Below are 21,526 nucleotides of genomic sequence, written 5' to 3'. Positions count from 1 at the left end.
GCGGATAGGCTGCCGCTGCTTTGGGCGTGCCCCGCCATTCGTCCTTGGGGTTCCTCCCGGCGGGCCCCTCCTCCCGCCCCGGGCCCCGCCCTCAAAGACCGCTAATTGGCGGGTCCTTAAAAGCGTCAACGCTGAGCAGCCGCGCGCCCTGTCCGTTTCCGGCTGCGCGTAGCGATTGGAGGAGGTCGCTGTTTGTCTCGCAGGCTCACGCGCTGCCCTGCGTGGTGCTATTGACGGAGGTCGGGCGTGAGCGGGCGGCGGGGATTGGCTGAGCGAGCCCTGGGGGGGCGTGGCCCGACGGCGCCCGCCCGCCGCCTGCCTGGGGAAGGAGCCAAACCAAGATGGCGGCGCCTGAGGCGGCCAGACCGGGGCTGACCACCGAGGGCTAAAGCCGCGCCCGAGCCAGAGCATGTCGGCGCCGGACGAGCGGGAGCCCGGCAGCGGGGTGGCGGCCGCCGCGGTGGCCGGCGTGGCGGCCGCAGGGCCGCTGGTGCTGGGGGACGCGGTGGCGGCCGCGGCGGGCCCGGGCCCTGAGGAGCCGGGGCCCCCGCTCGGGGTCGGCGGGGCGGGCGCGGGGGTCGGCGGCGGCCGGCAGGGCCAGTCCGAGCCCGGCGGCGACCGAGACTCCGACGCGCCGCCAAAGAAGCGGCTCAAGCTGCCCGGCGGGGCCGAGGGCGGCGGTAGCGGCGGCGGCGGCGGCGTGAAGCTGGAGGAGCGGCTCTACTCGGTGCTGTGCTGCACGGTGTGCCTCGACCTGCCCAAGGCCTCCGTCTACCAGGTGCGGCCAGCCCCTCCCTCCCTCCCTGGGGGTGGGGTGGGGGGGTCAGGGAGGGGGAGGGTCTTTCCGCTGCAGATTTGGGGAGGGGGGCAGCAGTCCTGGAGGGAAGGGTGGGGGGCGAGCTCTTCAACACTCCCCTCCCCAAAACCCCATGACTGGAAGGGCTGCCTTTTTCCAGAGGGCCCCCCCCACACCCCCCCCTCACCTGGACTGCATGGCTGGGAGTGGTGGGCAGGGAAGCCTTTTGGGGAGGGGGCTCTGTAAGGGATTGGGGGGGGGTGTCTCTGCAGCAAAGCCTGGCATGTGTGTGTGTGTGTGTCCCCGAGTTTTACCAGCCTGGATACCTGGAAAAGGGGCTTTCCTGCCCTAGAAGCAGGGGGTCTCCCACCAACCTTGCCAATTTTAAGACTGGGGAATTGCTGGGAGGGGAGAGTCCCCCCATGCCTTAAAGTTGCCAAGGTTGGTTTTGGACGCCCCTTCTCTTAAGAAACGACATCCCGTAAGGTGCCTCATACACGGGTCTGTAGACCAGTGTTTCCCAACCTTTGGCAACTTGAAGATGTCTGGACTTCAACTCCCAGAATTCCCCAGCCAGCGAATGCTGGCTGGGGAATTCTGGGAGTTGAAGTCCAGACATCTTCAAGTTGCCAAGGTTGGGAAACACTGCTGTAGACATTCCCAATCACCCAAATCATAGTTGTCCCAAAGGGGCTTTCTCCCCCCCCCCCCAAAGAGGCAACTGGACTTCCCTAGTTTTTATTTTCCTTTTGAAGACGTTTCGCTTCTCATCCAAGAAGCTTCTTCAGCTCTGACTGAATGGAGGGATTTCATTGCAAGGATTCGCTGCAAGGAGTATAAATCCTTCCATTCCCCCCCCCAGTCATTTTATTTGTCTTGTATGCCGCCCACTCCCGGAGGACTCAGGGCGGCTCACAACAGACAAGGGAAAGGGGATAAATAGACAAAACAACACTTAAAAAAAAAAATGCAACATTCACAATTCCCGTGGGGCTGGATGTTTCACAAGCCCCCCCCCCCACTTCAGAGCTGAAGAAGCTTGGATGAGAAGCAAAACGTCATCAAAAGGAAAAAAAAAACACAAAGTCCAGTTGCCTCCTGAAAAAAACACCTTTGGGGTGCCCCGTACATGGGTGCTTTTAATAGAGTAATTGCAGGAATGAATCTTCCTCTTATCTCTTTCGTGGGGTGGGGGGGCTTGGAGTCCACCTATGTGATAAAGGTAAGTTAATGGTGTGGTGTGCTGGTTTTTTGAACGGGAAGCAAGGAAGGAAAAGGAGAGCTTTTGGGGGGGTGGGAGGAGAGGTTTGCAGTAACCTGTGTGATAAAGGTAAGTGAAGAACGGTGTGGCGTGCTGCCTTTGGAACACAACCGCAAGGAAGATGAGGGTAGGGTTGCTGGGAACCTTAGGAAGGGGATGTGTTAAAGGCGGCTCATTCGCCTAGGGCAGTCTTTCTCAACCTGGTGACTTTTAAGTCCTATGGACTTCAACTCCCAGAATCCCCCAGCCAGCTGTGCTGGGATTATTCTGGGAGTTGAAGTCCACAGGAGTTAAAGTTGCCAAGGTTGAGAAACACTGGCCTAGCGTGACTCACTTGTGCTTTTACAGATGTTGTGTATACAATATGCTGCCTTCTGCATAAAGGTAGAAAACCCATTTTCTAGCTTGTTCCTTGCCCTTCCACCACCTGCTAGCCTTTCCCCTTTTGTCTGCTCATCAGGTGTGGTTCTTCTTATCGTAACATCTCCCTGTTGGGTCTTTTAGGCCGGCAGGTTTAGCGTCAGTTTTTGTAACACAGCCTTATAAAGGTTTTCTGATTGAGCCTTATTTTGAGATGCAGTGCTGTGGGGAAAGAAATGGTTCCGAGGGTTTCCCTTTTCTCCTGGTAGTATTTGAAATTTAAAATAATTGAAAATTCCAGGAAGAAGGCTTTCCATAATAAGCCAAAATAAGCTACTGCATGAATTGGTCTTTTGTAGTTGGATTTATACATGTTATTGTTTTGTCATAAAAATTGGGTTCAAAACCATCCTTTATAATTGGATAGCAGACTTTTAGACCACCCAGCGCACTTACTGTTCTTAGGAATCACTGGGATATTATCATCTTTGCTGCTTTTTCTTTTTATGAGACTGTCCATGAGAACATTTTGTATATTGAGGCTTCTGCATAAAGATATATACTGTAAACAGGCACCCTAGTTATTACAGGAAAGTATTGGAGACTGAAGGATGGAGGTATAGGAAAGAAAAGAGGAACTTATGTAGCTAGGACATTGATAGGTTGGGTTCACAAAGGTTAATTGTTTTTGACAAACATTTGCTGAACAGGTATGCTTCTCTCCCCAGTAAGGTGTTTTTAATAATACTTTGCTGCTAATTTTTTTTAACAACTAGGTGTTCAGATAAAACTGGACTGGAACACAGAAGAGTTGAACCTTTTCCTCCCAGTCCAATTTATTTCTTTTACTCAATGTAAATGTTAAGACTTGATTGTTACAAAAATGAGCAGGGAGAAGTTAAAGTTGCTTTCTAGTATGAAAGGAAGAGAGGCCACAAAAGAAATACAGACATCTTTTAACATTCAGAATCCATGACGGGACAAGCAAGTATTTTTTACAATTCATAGTGAATTTCCTGATTAAAAAAAAAGCATGTTTTAGATTTTTCAGGCTGTCGGATGAAATCAAGATGGTGGCATCAGGTGGATACTTGTTTTTGTCTCTGTTTTGGCATGAAAGAATGTTCTGCAAGGGAGCATAGGGTGGTCGGTCAAGCTGCATTCCCTTCTTAGTCTTCCAGATTGTTCTTTTGAGCAGTCTTTTTGGCTTGAGGGGAGCGCTAAGTCCTTGAGTGTCCAATCACACTTGGCCAATAAAGAATTCTATTCTATTTCTCTTTCCAGTTCCTGTCATCATTTTAGGTCAAAGAAGCCAAAATAAAAGGCTATTTGGACAAAGCAGCCAAGTAAACAAGCCAACAGTTAAATGGACTTTTGTCCAGTTATGCTTTAGTGGTTCCTTTCCTGGGAGAGGGAAGAATGGCCATCTGTTCTCTCTTCCTCCTCGGTTCCAGCTTTAAATGTTCATTTGTATTATACACATACATACATAGATACATACATACATACACTAGAGCAGTGTTTCTCAACCTTGGCAACTTGAAGATGTCCGGACTTCAACTCCCAGAATTCCCCAGCCAGCGAATGCCAATGTCAAGTTGCCAAGGTTGAGAAACACTGCACTAGAGATACTATAGATAGAGAGATAGAGAGATAGAGAGATAGATAGAGAGATAGAGAGATAGAGAGATAGAGAGATAGAGATAGAGAGAGAGATAGATATAGATATAGATAGATATAGATAGATATAGATAGATATAGATAGATATAGATAGATATAGATAGATATAGATAGATATAGATAGATATAGATAGATATAGATAGATATAGATATAAAGGGGACTGAATTCAACCAAGTTGTGTGACCATGTAATAGTGGCATGTAATCTATGTTGGTTAAATTTCTAAATGTAAAGGTCATGACCATGGTTGTGTGGCATCTGAAATCTCCATGGTATTTTCTGTCTGTTGCATAGAATTGTGCCATCATCATAAAATGATAGTGAAGTATAATTAAACTCTGGGCTAAGGAAATTATTTGCAGGAATAAAACCTCTGCACTTGGCATTTGGTGATGGCTGCCCTCTTGTCCAAGACCACATAGAGTAGCAGAACTCTCAAGCAGGGTCCCCAAACGTGGCAACTTTAAGACTTGTGAACTTCAACTCCCAGAATTCCCCAGCCAGCCATGCTTGAAGCATCTTTTTAAATTGCCAAGTTTGGAGAGTCCTGCTCTAAAGTAACAGGCTTAACAGGTCTCTATCAGAGCTTCATGGAGGTGCATGCTTCTACCTTCTCCCCTATTTCCATGTGCAAGGTCCTCCCCCCCGCATAGAAGTCAACCAGGATTGGAGTCCCAAACAATAGATCCTACTTGCCCTTTTCTTTTTTCTTTTCCTAGATATGAGTAGCCTAACAAACCTAGTTAGTGTGGCCAATAAGGAGGTGTGGCATATTTGTGGCATTGAGGCTTGTTAAGTTTCCACTTGTTTTTCTTTCCTGGGGATTCCAATAATTCTTATTGGTTTAAAAAACGCTTTGGCTATTTTGGAAAAGCATTGTATTCCTTCATAATGTGGGGTGGGGGGGGAGATGGTTGGAGGCAGGGATGAGGCTGCTTTGTGGGAAGGGTGTGTGGCTATATTCCTACTTCTGGCTCCTAATTTTCCTTGGAGCCCTGGAGTTCTACCTGTTGCTGGGAATGCCACGCCTTGCCTCATGATGAGCGTGAATGGGAGGACTGGCACGGAGTGGAATATTTACCTCTCAGACGTGTCTTTCTGGGTCTCCCAGCAGCTCAAGTCAACGAGCTGGTAGCTGGAATCTGGAATCCTGTTGGCATCACAAGTGGCTCTTGTCATGTAGACCACTAGATGGGCGGTCTTAATGGTACAGTTGGATCAGGGACCAGATGGCAATGCTGATCATGTGGCAGGCCTCCTGCTACAGGGCACTTTCTCAGTCTGAGCTCCTTGGCATGATCCTGGGGTTGGCAAGGTGGAGTTCCTGAGGCCGATTGTTCCCCAGAGCCTTGGCTTGCCTAAGACTTCGTACAACTCTAGATCTACCGTGTGACATCCAGTGTCCGGTGCATATTTGAAGGTCACATCCTAGTTTTCGTTTTCTCACCATCCAAGGTTTTAGAGATGTTAACATCTGCCCCTTCTCACGGCCAAATCGTGACTGCTTATAGGGCAGAAGTCACCAAACATGGCAACTTTTAAGACTCGGGGACTTCAACTTCCAGAATTCCTCAGCCAGAGCTGAAGTCCACAAGTCTTAAAAGTTGCCAAGTTTGGAGGCCACAAAGCTCCAGAGCAGTGTTTCTTAACCTTGGCGACTTTAAGTCCCGTGGACTTCAACTCCCAGAATTCTGGGAGTTGAAGTCCACGGGACTTAAAGTCCCCAAGGTTAAGAAACACTGCTCCAGAGGGAGGAAGGGCCCATTTAATTGAGCTGCCTGTAGGCCCTTAATGGAACTCTATGGTTTCCAGGGGTTTGCCTGGAGAGCTTTTGGAATGGGTGGCAGGCAAAGATTGCCAAGGCCTTAACCTTCTGCTGAAATAGTAGCTTTGCTTTGGATACCAATTGCACCTTTCGCTGACCTTCCCATCAGGATAATGACCAGGTGAAAGATGCCTTTAGACCAGTGGTTCTCAACCTTCCTAATGCTGCGACCCTTTAATACACTTCCTCATGTTGTGGTGACCCACAACCATAAAAGTATTTTCGTTGCTGCTATGTAACACCGGGAGCCACCAAATCTGGGTGGGTGCGGCCAACTCAATATCACTCCCACCCAGTCATATGACATCCCCCCCCCCCACATGCCTACCAAGGTTTCATGGTTCTGTTTTCTGTGGGAATAGGGTCCCTCTCTTTTCTCTCCCCCTCCCTCTCATTTCTGTTTTTCTCTATTTTTCCTCTCCCTTTCTCTTCTTCCTTTCTCTCCTTTCCTTTCCCTCTTCCTTTTTCTTCCTTTCTCATTGAATACGATAGCAAATCCAAAATAAAGGTATTAACTGTAGAAAATGGCTTCTCTGGAATCTTTTCATAGTGAACTCTTAAGTTGATAGAAGCCGGCAAGATTGTACTAACAGCAATAGGATATATATTTTGATTTCTTTTGAGTTTGACAATACAATATGTTATCCAAAATTATAAATAATCTTATTTTCAGATGCATTTTTTGCCATCTCTTATTATTTTCTTTAAAAAGAAATCAGGCTTGCTTCCAATTTGTGCCTTCTGTCAAACTGCAGTTTTCTTAGCAAGAGATCGAGCTTGCCATTGCTTTCGTCATAGGTCTGAAAAAGTTTCTTTTTTCTCTCTTTTTTCTTCCTTTCTTTCCCCCTGATTTGTTTCCCTCTCTTTTCCCTCTCTCTCATTCTCTCCCTTCAGCTCTTTCATTTCTTTCTCCCTCTCCCCCCTCTCCCTCTAATTTGTTTCCCTCTCTTTTCCCCCTCTCCCATTCTCTCCTTCCAGCTCTCTTTCATTTGTCTCTCTCTATATATATCTATCTCTTTCTACCCCTTTTCTCTTTCATCATTCGGAGGCACGGGATAAAATACCATCAATATGCGGACGATACGCAATTGTATCTGTCCGCCCCGTGCCAACTCAATGAAGCGGTGGACGTGATGAACCGGGGTCTGGAGGCCGTTAAGAACTGGATGAGTGCTAACAAACTGGTGCTCAACCCGGATAAGACCGAGTGGCTGTTGTGTTTCCCCCCCAATAATTTGGCTAATACACCAACGCTTAGGCTGGGGGGTCAAATTTTATACCCCTCAGATAGGGTTCGCAACTTAGGAGTCCTCCTGGATCCACAGCTGACTTTTGACCATCAGCTGTCAGCTGTGACCAGGGGGGCATTTGCCCAGGTTCGCCTGGTCCGCCAGTTGCGGCCCTACCTAGATCGGGGGGCCCTCACAACAGTCACTCGAGCCCTTGTGATCTCTAGGCTGGAATACTGCAATGGGCTCTACATGGGGTTGCCCTTGAAGTGCATCCGGCGACTGCAGCTAGTCCAGAATGCAGCCGCGCGAGTGATAGTGGGCGCACCTCGGTTCGCCCACGTTACACCTGTCCTCCGCGAGCTGCACTGGCTGCCTGTTGGTCTCCGGGTGCGCTTCAGGATAATGATGACCATCTTTAAAGCACTCCATGGTAGTGGATCTGGGTACTTGAGAGACCGCCTTCTGCCGATTACCTCCCTAAATCGACCAATCAGATCGCACAGACTGGGCCTCCTCCGAATCCCATCTGCCAGTCAATGTCGACTGGCGACCACACGGAGGAGAGCCTTTTCTGTTGCTGCCCCGACCCTATGGAACGAGCTCCCCATGGAGATCCGCACCCTCACCACGATCCAGACCTTCCGCGCAGCCCTCAAGATCTGGCTCTCCCAGCAGGCCTGGGGATAGGCTTCCAATTACCCGCCCGAGTGTTTGATTGCTGAATGAAAGTTGTGTTTTATTATTTTTCTTTTGTTCACAAAGTGTTTGTTTTGACCTTGCACTTCCCCTCCCCTGTGGTTGTAAGCCGCCCTGAGTCCCCTCAGGGAAAAGGGCGGCATATAAATCCCAATAAAACCTAAAAACCTAAACCTAATCTCTTTCTTGCGCGTGCAAACAAAATACCCTCCTGGGCCAGGATCACGGCAGCAGAGACAGCGACTCCTTCCGCTGCCGCCACTGAGAAGTGAGTAGCTGGCTGCGCTGTGCAGGAGACTCCTCAGCACCAGACTCCGGTCGGTCCCCTTCGTGTTGGCTCATGACAGAGCCGGAGCAGCCGTCTCGGGATGCAGAGAGGGAAGAGCTCCAGAGCCCTTCGCAAGGAGAGCCCTGTGCAGCGCAGGAGAACCGGAGCTCTTCCCTCCCTGCACCCAACCAGCTGCTGCTGCTGCTCCCCATTCCCCTCCTTCCTGAGCCAACACGAAGGGGACCGCGGCTCGCGCTGACCTGAGTCTGGCCCTGAGGAGTCTCCTGCGCAGCGTGGCTCCCCTGCGCTGCGTACCCAGTTACTCCCCTCCTTGCGCAGTGGCGACAGCGGGAGGAGGGTTGTTGTCCCCTCCGCCTTGATCCTGGCCCAGGAGCGTATTTCGCTTGCACGTGCGCAAGAGATGACCGCAAGAAAAGGGCTGGAGCTCTTCCCGACAGTTGCCGGCAAAGGACGCAGAATCGCAAAAGCAGGCGAGAGGCTCGTGTCTTCTCGGGGCGGAGAGCAGATTGCGCGATTGGGTCAGCAGAGAGATTGCTAAGCATGGGTAACGGGTTTAAGAGGGAATCTCAGCGTACGCGCATCCCACGTTCCTTTATTTTCCCTGCCTTGTTTTACGCCTCAGAAATGGTACCTCTTGCCTTCCGTAGCTCTGCCCATCAACCTCCATCACTCGGAGCGAGCTGCTTTCCCAGCGCTCTCTGTGCTGTGCGCGTTTCTCTTTCCCCCCTCCTCGCCTCCATTCCGGCTCCTACTTTTCCCCCACCCACCCACCACACACACCCCCCTCCTTCCACCGCGCAGGAAATCCAAGCTACTCCTTCCCTTCGGGACTGGCTTCTCGCCAGCCTCTCCTCCACGGGAGGCTCCTCGGTGACCACTGTGAAAAGGTCTTTCGACCCCCAAAAGGGGTCGCGACCCACAGGTTGAGAACAGCTGCTTTAGAAGCTTCTTGGGAAGATTAGAGAGCAGGGGTTAGTTTTCTGCAGAGCAGCACAGAACAGATCCAACCCAAGGGATGCCCAAAGCCCCAGTGGCACAGGATGAACCTAATCAATAAGGGACCTCTGCTGTGGCAATAAGGCAGAATAGCACGATGTCTCCAGATTCTTCTGTGGGTAAATTGTGATCCGGTGACTCTCTTCATTTGTTCTTTAGAACAGTGTTTCCCAACCTTGGCAACTTGAAGATGTCCGGACTTCAACTCCCAAAATTCCCCAGCCAGCCGGCTGGGGAATTCTGGGAGTTGAAGTCCGGACATCTTCAAGTTGCCAAGGTTGGGAAACACTGCTTTAGAAGAAGGGGATGTAACTCCTTCTTTGCAAGTGGCGGTGAGGCACCCTTTTCTCAAGTAGCCATTGCTTAACCCAGGTATACTGGACAATTGTTGATCTGTCTCTAACCTCCCCTTTTGGTTGCGGAGAAAGTTAGGCTGCTATTGCAGACAACCTTGGAGGAAAAGTTAATCCGGTTCTGTATGAAGATGATGTTGCATCGATTTTTAGCTACGTCTCTTCAGAGATTGTTACCTTCAGTGGCCATGCAAATATGCCTTTTCAGCCACTCACCCCTTCTGCAAAAGCGTACACCTGATTCATAATTCACCCCTTCCTTTCTGGCTTTTAAGAAGACGGCAAAAACCTCCTTATTCCCCCAAGCCAAGGGTTGTGAGTTTGGACTTCCTTTTATTATTGTTAATGTTAGTATTCAGGACTTCCGATTCCACAGGAGTATTTCCAGTCGCTGTTCTTAGCCAATTGTAGGTTTTTAATCTCAAGTGTACTGGGGGATTGTACTTGGAGTCGCAGACTGGAGCTGCTTATTCGCCCTGTAAATAATTGCTCTATTTAAAGTACTCACGGTTTTCCTCATTGGGACTCAGGAGGGATTTTTTTGGAACTTTAATAAAATTAGTTGATCTTGGTTTAAAATCTGTAGAACTAAAGAAGTGAGAGTGATGTTCTCTTCGAGGCTGTAGGACTGAAACGTTGAACAGAACAAGGGCTGGTATAAATGGAGCCATTGTTCTACTCAAGAAATAGGATGAGTATGATCAGGAAAAGCTTTCGTGGAAAAGACTGTTGGTCACTAAGAATATGGACCTGTAGCACAACAGGATATAAGGTGACCTACTTTTTCCTGTGGTTTTTCTCAAAGCTACAAAAAGGGCATAGTGCATTTTTCTTGTTATCAAACCATTGTTAAATAAACACGGGAACGAGACTATTCTGTATCCAGGCAGAAAAAACCATAAGTACGTCTGGATCTTTCTTAACAACTTATTTCCTTATCGCTGAAAAGATCCTGGGGAGAAAATAGCAGAAACCCGACTTCTTCCTCTCTGTCTCTGTAGTATTAAAACCCTAGGGCTTGATAAAATTTAGTTTCATGAATTAATAATTCTTAATCTGGAATTTCAGGGATCTAGGAAAAAAAAATGATTTGCAACATCGCTGAAACAATTTGATTCTGGAATCCCTCTGGAAAATGGCTGATCTTGAGTCCAGCTGTGTCCTGGTTCCTGATAACCTCCTGTAGGCAGTGCCAACCAGTGAATTTGTTGAGTCTGGATATGTAACGGAAGAACAGTTGGGAGGGGCCTTGGAGGTCCCAGCCCCCCCTGCCCAAGGCCAAAGACTCTATACCAGTTCAGACAAATGGTGGTCTAATCCAGTGTTTCTCAACCTTGGCAACTTGAAGATGTCCGGACTTCAACTCCCAGAGAAGCGAATGCTGGCTGGGGAATTCTGGGAGTTGAAGTCCGGACATCTTCAAGTTGCCAAGGTTGAGAAACACTGGTCTAATCTCTTCTTAAAACCTCCAGTAATGGCGCACCCACAACTTCCAGAGGCAAACCATTCCACTGATTAATTGCTCTAGCTGTCTGGAAATCCCTCCTTATTTCTAGATTGGAATGCTCCTTGGTAAATTCCTGTCCATCCTTTCTTGTCCTGCTTATAGTGCCAACCCTTTCTTTTTAGCAACTATTTCATTAATTGGAGAAACTCCCTTGAAGTGATAGCTGGGTGAACAAATATTTCATATAACAAGAAGCCGGCAATGATTATACTGAGCAGTGCTTTTGAGGTTTGAAAGCCTCCCACAAGAAATCTTATCTACTGATTTCTTCCAGGAGGTTTTAACATCTGTTGGCAATAATGACCAGGACCTTCCTCTGCGCGCTGTCCCTCGTCTCTTGGGTGGAGGTGAAGTTGTTTGAAAGTCACAAAGAAGGAAAGCAGTGGGATAATTGAGTAAAGTTCTCTTACTGAGCTGGGAGCTATTGGAGTACAGATAACGAGGTGTTTAAAGCAGCCGATGCTTTGATTGCAGGATTTGGGGGAGTTTCAGTGGAAACAGATGTGTCTGCCTTTCCTTGGAGTTGCAGCCAATTATTATGTTTAAACACTGACCTACAACGAAAAGGATTATATCTTTATTGTGCAACTGCGAAGTGGTAGTGCAGCACAGGTAATCCTTGACTTCACAACCACAACTGAGCCCAAAAAGTATTTTATCCTAAGTGAGACATTTGTTAAGTGATTTTTGCCAGCCTTCCTTGCCACCATTAAGAGCCGAGGTGGCGCAGTGGTTAGGGTGCAGTACTGCAGGCCACTTCAGCTGACTGTTATCTGCAGTTCGGCGGTTCTAATCTCACCCGGCTCAAGGTTGACTCAGCCTTCCATCCTTCCGAGGTGGGTGAAATGAGGACCCAGACTGTGGGGGCGATATGCTGACTCTGTAAACCGCTTAGAGAGGGCTGAAAGCCCTATGAAGCGGTAGATAAGTCTAACTGCTATTGCTAAGTGAATCAATGCAGTTGTTAAGTTAGTGACACTGTTGTTAAGTGGCTCTGGCTTCCCCATTGACGTTGCTTGTCAGAAGGTCTCCAAATGGGATCGCATGACCCAGGGACACTGTGACGTTGTCAAGCATCTGAGTTGTTGAGCATCTGAATTTTCATAACATGACCATGGGGATGCTGCAATGGCCATAAAAGTGGGAAACGGCTGTAAGTCTCTTTTTCACTGCTGTTGTAATTTCGAACAGCCACTAAATGAACTGTGCTAAGTCAAGGAGTACCTGTAATCTAAGGAGATGAATGGCCAGCAGTCTTGAATGCTATCAACATCCAGGAGAGGCTCTCCTTTCTGAAGAGCTTGGGATCATAAATAGCCTTGTTGTAGCAGATGGAAATCGAGATGGTGATCAGGATGTTAGACTCGGAAGTCGAAAATCTTTCCGCAAGGGCAAATGTCTTCCATGACACCCCCAAGAACATGCGTGGATGTAATCAGCCGCAGCTGACTTTAGAAAAGCACGGATTGATTGCTTTGGGAAGCCAAGTAAGCACACACTGTACTCTATTCACAGCAGGATTAATCCGAATAGAGCTGGAAGGGACCTTGGAGGTCTTCTAGTCCAACCCCCTGCTCAGGCAGGAGACCCTGTACCATTTCAGACAAATGGCTGTCCAGTCTTTTCTTAAAAACCTCCAGTGATGGAGCCCCCACATCTTCTGGAGGCAAATTGTTCCACTGGTTTATTATTCTCACTGTTAGGAAGTTTCTCCTTAGTTCCAGACTGCTTCTCCCTTTGATTAGTTTCCACCCATTGCTGCTTCGCTTGCCTTCTGGTGCTTTGGAAAATAAATTGAATGCTGGCTGGGGAATTCTGGGAGTTGAAGTCCAGACATCTTCAAGTTGCCAAGGTTGAGAAACACTGCTTTATAGGCTACCTGGTCAATCACAGCTTCTTTCAGTTGTTGGGTGTTCATCTTTGTATCCGCTTCGATGGCATCAACCCAGCCTGTTCGTTGCTTGCCCCTTCTTGTTCCACGAACCGTTCCTAGCATCACTGCTCTCTCCAATGAATTTGCATGCTTTAACATGGCCAAAGTAAATCAGATGCGGTCTTATGATTTTACCGTCTAATGCAGTGTTTCTCAACCCTGGCAACTTGAAGATGTCTGGACTTCAAGTCCCAGAATTCCCCAGCCAGCATTCGCTGGCTGGGGAATTCTGGGACTTGAAGTCCAGACATCTTCAAGTTGCCAAGGTTGAGAAACACTGGTCTAATGATATGTCTGGTTTTATACAATTTAACGCCTCCCTCTTGGTTGTTCTGGCTGGCCATAGTACATGTAGTAATTTACACCCAACACCCCGGTTCAAAGGCGTCAATTCTTCAATCAGCCGTTCTTAATGTCCAACTCTCACACCCATACGTCATCACAGGGAAGATGGTTGCTCTAACTAGGCTGCTTTTGTATTTATTTATTTTATATTTTTAAACAGTTAATAATCCTTAAAAGTACAGGTCAAAAGCTTTTGGGAAACCCATGCATGTCATGTTGATGGGGGCAACTCCATTTGCCCATTGACAATTTTCTCCTGCCTAGCTACAGACAGCTCAGTTGGTATCGTGTAAAACTGGAGGGTTGTTTCCCACCCCCCTCCCCTTGCTGCTCATGAGGTTGTATTTATTTAAACAGCAGGATACAAGTGATTTTGCCTGCTCTTGAAAAGCTGAACAGGAGCAGCCTTGGCTGATACTTAAATGGAAGACGCAGCAGAGCTAAAAGACTAGACAGGGAAATTGGAAAAGCATTGTAGAAGAAGTTCACCCGAAGACTACCTGGATGTATCCATGAAGTCAGGAGTTGGGCTTGATTCAAAAGATGATAGATAAGTCTTTGAAGGTGGAAGGGTGAGACTTCCCTGGGTAATTTGCTGGCTCCACATTCCGGGATTGTAATTAATTTTCACCTGTTGAGTCACAATAACTCAAAGATTGGATGCCTTTCCTTGACAGTCGATTTCCCTAGCTTGAACGGGAGCAGTGTCTTCATAGTAGAAGGGCCTCCAAAGAATGTTCCATCATCACCTGTCTGGTCTGTGACCTGTAAAAAAACCCTCCTCCACCTTCCTCGGTTCCACGAGAGGCCTTCAGAGTTGCTCTGGTGCCTGTTTTGGGAAAGGCTGGGTTCTGCCCTCTGGAGTTTACATGGGCCCTGAGGGGTTTAAAGCAAGAATGTGGAATGTGGTTGTGGTCTGTAAGATGCCTATGCAGAGGTGGGCAGCACTTCGAATTCTTTCTCTGTCCACGCTGTTTCGTACTGGAAGAGGCACCATCTTCTTTTTGTAGCTGTATGCAGAGATGCCATGAGGGCCTTACCGAACAAATGCAGCTTTAATATAGCATTTTTAATGAGATGTTAGTATGTTTTGACAATTAATTGCTTTGATATTTCTCATTTTCTTTAAAAAAAAACAAATATTTCATCATTCGTCAATCATTAAAACATTGAAGTACAATTTTTTTGTATGCCCCTCCCTCCCTCCACCCCCCCAACCCCCCTCCTCCTTCCCCCCCCCCCGACTTCCCAGAACCCGTACACGGTATGGATTTTTTAACTAACATAGTCTAAAATCTATTGAGAAAAAAGAAATAAAGAAAGTAATGACATTCTACATTGACCTTAGCTTCTTCTTACTGAACTAACTTTTAACAGTTTAAATCATTTCTGATCTTAAGCATAGGCTAACTGGAATTTCTTGGTCCCGTATTTATTTTGTATATAGTCAATAAATGCAGCTTTAAAATGCCAGCACCTGAGAGGTTTTTGGTGCTCTCTGAGCTTGGGGGTTTTCTTGCAAGCGCTTCACGGCCCAAACTAGGGAACACCCTCAGTGCTAGCGCTGATGATTGACCTAGTTCAGTAACGAAACATCTGCAAGAAAACTACCTAGCTCAGAGACAACCCCACCCCCCATGTCAACCCTGAGCTGCAACTATTCTCCTTTCTCAATACCAGCACCTGCCTGAGCATCCTGTGGAGGGCAGGGCTGCTGAACCATTGTAAAAGCAGCTAAAAGGCAGGGGTGTTTCCATGCCTTCTGTTGGAGAAGGCCTCTGAAGTTCTGCTTTCCCTCTCTCCCCCCCCCCCCCCCCCACAGTGTACCAATGGCCACTTGATGTGTGCGGGATGCTTCATCCACCTGCTCGCAGATGCCCGGCTGAAGGAGGAGCAGGCTACCTGTCCCAACTGTCGCTGCGAGATCAGCAAGAGCCTTTGCTGCCGAAACCTGGCGGTGGAAAAAGCCGTGAGCGAACTTCCCTCGGAGTGCGGCTTCTGCCTGAGGCAGTTCCCTCGCTCTCTCCTGGAGAGACACCAGAAAGAAGAATGTCAGGACAGGTAAATGGCACGGATTGCTTTCTACAATGGTGCAAAAAAAGAAAGAGAGAGAGAAAATTGAAGGGAAAACGACGAGAGCTGCCTTTGCCATTCTGTTAGGGTGGAAGAATGTAGCTCCCGGGATTCCCTTGGGATTCTGGGAAAGGGGAGCTCCACACTTTTGAGAGGGCCTCTCACCTTGGCTGCCTGAAAGGATAGGTAGATCCCGGAATGCTGGTGGCGGGCAGGGACATCCGTGCCAAGGGGGTGTTCAGAGGTAAATTGTAGGGTGCGTTGCCTGATGTGATGCGTTTGATAAAGAAAGAGATCGAGATAGTTAAATTCTGAGAGGATGGAGCATGATTGAAATTAAAATCTTCCCATGTTATACTCTTAATACAGGGGTCTCCAAATATTCCAACTTTTAAGACTTGTGAACTTCCAACTCCCAGAATTGCTCAGCCAGCCACGGCTGAAGTCCATAAGTTGCCATGGCTGAGGAATTCTGGGAGTTGAAGTCCAAAGCTCTTGCCAAGTTTGGGGATTCTTATTCTATATAGAGCCTCACTTGATTATATAAATGAGGGAATATACCAGACTGAAAGGAGAAGGTGCATGTTCGAATGTAGTGATCCTGGATTTAGAGGCTTCTACGAATAAAATCCGATTCGTTCTATTCCACAGTTCAACCCTGAGCGACAAACATTCTTCTGTACTTCTGTACTGTATTTAGTTTAAATGAATGTTGGGCTCTTGTGCGTGGTAGGATTAGACGGCCTGGTCGTTTCTTTCATGGAACAAATCGTCTCCGGGGCAAACACTGAAGTCTCTGGGCCTCCGAGCGTTGCCCTGTCCCATTCTGGCCCACTACGGTCTCCGTCGCGCAGCCTTTCCTTCCCGCTCATCGCAGGCCTGCCCCGCTTTCCATCCGCAGGGTGACTCAGTGCAAGTACAAGCGGATTGGGTGCCCGTGGCAGGGCCCTTACCACGAACTCACGGTCCACGAAGCGGAGTGCACCCACCCCACCAAGACGGGGAACGAGCTAATGGAGATTCTGGACGAAATGGACCAAACGCATAAACGGGAAATGCAGCTCTACAACAGCATCTTCGGTCTGCTCAGCTTCGAGAAGATCGGTTACACAGGTAATTATTGGGGGCCGGCCAGGACGCCAGCACTGACGGGGATGACGCTCCTGCGTGTGGTTTTCTCCTGGCGTCTCATTTCGGTGGTATCTGTTGATTAACTTATTTCTCTTACCTAACATGCAGAGACTCTGCTGTCCAGACAGGGCCGCCTACCCCAAATGTTGATTCCTGGAGATTTCCCTCTGGTTGGTTTGAGAATCCAAGTTTAAGGGAAGCCCGGGGTTTAGTTGTACTTGTGGCAACACTGAACTGCACTGGGAGTGAGTGAGTTGTGGAGCGGGGGGGGGGGGGGGATTGGCAGGTTCTGTGTGTCCAATTGGGGCCGCTTGAGGAGAGAACCACAGGCGGCTTCCTTCTGCTGATTACGCCCCTGCAGCCCTGGTGACACGGGGAAGAAGGACCGTTCCTAAGTGCAGGTAAGATGTGGCAGTCAGAGATGGCCGGCAGGCAAAAAGAAACGAAAGTCAACCCGGGTTCTGCTCCTTTCTCTACTTCTGTGTCTACTAAATGCTGAGTTTTCTCTCGTTTGGAATTCTGCTGTTTTTAATAGCGTCTCCCCGGTGAGCTTTATGCAAAAGCCCTTTCTTTTGGGATGAAATGTGTCAGCATTTCTAGCTGCCACGTCGCTCAGGCGGGTGAGTGTCCTCTTGGTTGCTGTAGGCATTCTGAAAGTTTGCAGTGGCTTGTCATTTCCTGGTATGAAAAATGCCTCTGGTTTCCATGACCGTGTTCACAAAGTTCCCAACCTCTGCATGCATTCAGTGTCAGAAAAGTAAATGCGCCAGGTGGGGAAGGAGAGCAATGTGGGTTTAGCCCGGTGGACCTAAATTGCCTTCGCAGGTAAGCTTGGCTCTCTCTCTCTCTCTCTCCGAATCTCCCAGGAGGCTCAAAGCAGATTCCGCAGAATTGCATGGAAAAGGCTCTGTCAGTGGCTGTGGGGTTTCTTGAGGAAAATAGATGCTGAAATCTCCTTTCCTTTCCTATAAATATTCACGTTTTCTACAGAAAGAGCCTCCCTGGATATAATCCGCTCTCGGACCCAACCAAGGCTGGAGCCTCAGAGAACACACCGGAGTCTGTTTCTTAGCCAAGTTAAAGGTGCTTAGAGCTCAAAAAGAGACACAATGGGAGTCCAGGGTGTGGAATTCCGGCTGTGAAGAAAGGTGACCAGCTCTCTCTCTCTGCTGAAAACTACTTGATCATAGAGCTGGAACAGTTTGGGGGGGGGGAGCGGGGAAACGATCCGAGGAGGAGATCCTGGTGCTGCCAGATTTGGACTCCCCGAGGCAATGGCTCTCCTGCAGAGCCCAGCAGCGCCCTAGGGGCAGCGCTGAGGGGCCGGGGGGTTGGTGGAGTGGGGGGCAGCCTGGCCAGGTTGGAAGTCGGAAGCAGGGAGGTGGCGATCCCCCCTCGGGATGTTCTCAGACCCTGTGCCCCTCTGCCTGTGAGAGAAGAGAGGCACAGACCCTCCTCTGCTTAGGAAAGAGACGGCCTGTAGCCGGCCGGGTGGTGCTGCTTTAACACCGAGAGAGCGAAAGTGCTGATTGTGTGGCTTGAATAACTCCATCGCCTCCTTTGTCCAGGTTTTGCTGCCGTGCCCTCCTAACCGTCCTCTGGAAACACCGACGAAGCCAAACTTGCCCACAGAGGTGCCCCGTCCCTGAGTTTGTGCTGGGAGAACTCCATTGGTTTGGGACACCAAAGACTTGTAAAAAATTACCGGGCCAACAATCTTGATATAAACTTGAATCACCCAAAACACTCGGTGGACTCTCGAGGGTTTTAACAGACTTGACGCTGGACTGGGCTGAGCCGTGTTTTGGGGTGGGGGGGCCGGGTCTAAAACTTGAGTCTTCGAAATGATTTGGTGTACTGTTCTTTGTCTTCATGTATTTCCCCTTCCCCTCCAAGGCTGTTCTGCCCTGTTTTTTAAAGCAAAAACGAAGTTGCTTCTCCAGCCACCTAGTTTGGTTTTGCCTTTTGACGATGCCTAACTGTGCCTTCTCATTTGTGTATTGTGAATGGTAATAAAATAAAGGTGCCATCTTCCCTGACTTTGTCTGATCTGGTTTTTATGCATCACCTCACTTGGTCTGGGACCCCTAAGGGCTCCAGGGCCGCCTGCCTTGTTGACTTGGGGAGCCATCTCCTTGGCTGCTCTTCGGTCTCCCAAGACGTCTCCCGTGGACCCTGGAAGAGAGGCCTCCCAGCTGCTGTCCGTGAAGGACCGGCCTTGGCTGTGACGTCGCGGGGCCACGGCAAAAGTGCTGGTGGTTGCTGGCTGTGGAGGACGGCCGCCTAGGTAGCCCCGAGGCTGCAGCCACTTTGATGCCAAGAGCCAGAGGAGGCCAGAAGACCGAAGAGGCCCCCGCGACGGCGAGAGCTTCTGCCCCTTGGGAGAAGGCAGGGGCGCGGCCATCCTGCGTCTGCACCTCACCTGTCCCCGACTCTCAGGCTGGCTTCTTGTCACGTGGCCGAGGGCGTTCTTCCGTGGCTGCAGATGGGCCTCTTCCCTCCTCGGCCGTGGTTGGATTGACCGTCTCCGAGCTTCCCCGTTGCTTCTCTCTTTCCCAGTCTTGAGCCACGATGAAACTTGTGTTGTTGTGGTGGTTTTGCCGTGATGAGATGCATTGATTTTTATCTGCTTTTCTCCTCCTCCCCCACGAGCCACATTGCTTCTGCCCCTCACTAGCTGTGAATGGCCACCCTCACCCTTGTCTCCTGTCGGAGAAGGCCACGCGCAGTAGCCACAGGTAACTCGAGCTTTGTTTCTTCCTGCTTCCGGTTCCCCTCATTTAATTGTGCTTTTCCTTTTTTCTTTTTGTCTCTTCTGTCTCTTTCCCCACCCCCTCCACGCCCCCACCCCTACCCCCCAAACGCCCTTCCTTCTCGCTGTCTTGCAGAGGTCCAGTTTCGCCCGTACCGGACCGACGACTTCATCACCCGCCTTTACTACGAGACGCCCAGGTTCACGGTGCTGAACCAGACGTGGGTCTTGAAGGCCCGGGTGAACGACTCGGAGCGCAACCCGAACCTCTCCTGCAAGCGCACCCTCTCCTTCCAGCTCATCCTGAAGAGCAAGGTCAGCTCGCCCATGGAGTGCTCCTTCCTGCTGCTCAAGGGACCTTACGACGACGTGAAGATCAACCCGGTCATCTACCACTTCGTCTTCTCCAACGAGAACAACGAGACCGAGTACATGCCGCTCCCCATCATAGACTCTGTGGAATGTAACAAACTCCTCGCCGCCAAGAACATCAACCTGCGCCTCTTTATATTCCAGATACAGAAGTAAGCATATAAGCTCACCTGGGAGAGTGACCGAGGGAGAGCGAGAGGGGGAGAGAGACAGAGAGAGAGAGAGGGGAGACAGAGCACGCACCACTCAACCAGAGTTACCTCGTACGGCTGCCTCGGCCCCCTCCCAATTCCACAATTATCCAATTATTTTAACAAAAAGCGGACATTTTTTGCATGTGGGGCAGGCGACCGTAGTCGCTGCCTTCTTTGACTCCCCCTGTTTGTGCCCCCCCTCCCCCAAAAGGCGACCGGGGAGTTAGCTTGATGCAGGGTACCGAGGAGGCCTGAAAAGGGGGGGGGGTCTCAAGGGAATCTACCAGTCAATACATTGTGAAAAGGCCGCATCTGTCTCATGGTTGTGTGTGATCTCCATGATGGGGGGTCCCTGTTGGGAGTTGGGTTGGGAGGAGCCCCCCACCCCCGTCCTTCCATCCTGGGGGGGGTGGGGTGACCTTCGACCTAAGTATTATGGAGCATCTGGAAATGCTGGGCAGGTCTTGTTGCATCGGGAGAAAAAAAGGGTGCGTGGGGGGTGGGGATTCTGCAGTTGGGTAGCTTCAGGGACCCCCAGGAACGGGGGGGGGGGGAGAGGCGGTGTGTTGCCAGCCAGTCTCTTACTTTGGAGTGCATGCCACAGGGCCAGGATGCCAGGCTCTGCCAAGCGGTGCTTCATGCTGAGAACAAGCAGAGCAACCAAAGGTCCACGAATGTATCAGTCCAGGGGGTTCTCCCTGCTGGCCTCCCCCTCGCCCCCTCCCCGGCTTTTTTTCCACTGTGGCTGCGTTGGTGACTGTTTCCCATAATGCCAGGTTTCTGGGAGGCCAACCAGCGAGCGAGCGAGAGAGGCCTCCTCCAGCAGCTGCTCCCTTCTGGCAAGAAGCAGCACCCTCCAAGTGGCTTCAATTGCACTTCACAGAAGCACCCAGGGACCCCCTTTCTGGTGGGTTCCTGACGCTGTCCTCTTTTGTTTAGCTCCCCTCCCCCAGCCCAACGACCCCTCCCTGGGCAAAGAAGTGGCATCGAAGCGACCCAAATCAGTTCTTCTCGGAATGCAGGGTGATTTCTTTTGTCCGTTTTGGGGGAACTTCCCCAGTATTTTGAACGACCCGTGTGCAAAATGAGTTCGCAGGCTCTTCTAGTAATTATGCAATTTAACAGTGTGATTTTATGTATCTTTGAAGAAGAAGAAGATATATATATAGTTTATGGACGAGGATAGTGGGAGACATTCACCAGACTTCAGTGAGATCTACAGGGATATTTGCTTCTTGCTCTTAAAAGCCTAATTTAACGTGGGAGCCGGTGGTGGATGGCCGTTTTAGTATGTATCATGAGAAATACGTTGATTGTGCTGTCAATCTTCTTTCTTTTCCTCCCAAACCCTTAACCTGGCATCCCCACCTCACCTTTTGTTTTGTTTTAAAGGAAGCTTGCGACCGCAGTTAACCCTTTGTATGAACTATTTGGATCAGGTATGTTTTTCAGACACGTGAGGCCCCGCGGCTTTCCTCCCTGCAGCTGGTAAAGGATAACAACTTCCTTCTCCTTCTACCTCCCTCCCGGCCATAATCCGATTTTAGAAAAGCCCACAACAGCCTTCGAATCCTGGGCAACTCACGGCCCTGCCCGCTGCTAGGCTGGCTTTTTGTGTTTGTCTCTTTGTTTTATTTTTATGCGAAAGGGGGCAGGCTGCCCCGCAGAATTCAGTTTGGTTAATCCGAAACGCTGCCCCAGTGAGGCTTGTTTGATTTGGTTTGGCTG

General features: G+C 49.5%; 1 protein-coding gene across 1 annotated transcript; it reads left to right on the top strand.

The window, feature by feature from the left end:
- Nucleotides 1–293: 293 nt before the first annotated feature.
- CYHR1 (cysteine and histidine rich 1) lies at nt 294–20,677 on the top strand. Its single transcript, XM_032222604.1, has 4 exons — nt 294–778; nt 15,099–15,337; nt 16,251–16,462; nt 19,369–20,677. Exons 1-4 carry the CDS (start codon nt 410–412, stop codon nt 19,758–19,760), a joined length of 1,212 nt encoding a protein of 403 aa, XP_032078495.1. The 5' UTR covers nt 294–409; the 3' UTR covers nt 19,761–20,677.
- The last annotated feature ends 849 nt before the right edge of the window (nt 20,678–21,526 follow it).

This window comes from Thamnophis elegans, chromosome 8 (assembly GCF_009769535.1).
Source record: "Thamnophis elegans isolate rThaEle1 chromosome 8, rThaEle1.pri, whole genome shotgun sequence".
NCBI classification, from domain to species: Eukaryota; Metazoa; Chordata; class Lepidosauria; order Squamata; family Colubridae; genus Thamnophis; species Thamnophis elegans.
The sequence above is the reverse complement of the archived record's forward strand: the minus strand, read 5'-3'. Positions and strand labels throughout refer to the sequence as shown.

Coding starts and splice junctions, on each gene's coding strand:
- CYHR1 (XM_032222604.1), top strand. CDS start 410: ATGTCGGCGCCGGACGAGCGGGAGCCCGGCAGCGGGGTGGCGGCCGCC. Junction 779..15,098: donor CCAAGGCCTCCGTCTACCAG/GTGCGGCCAGCC, acceptor CCCCCCCCACAG/TGTACCAATGGCCACTTGAT. Junction 16,463..19,368: donor CGAGAAGATCGGTTACACAG/GTAATTATTGGG, acceptor GCTGTCTTGCAG/AGGTCCAGTTTCGCCCGTAC.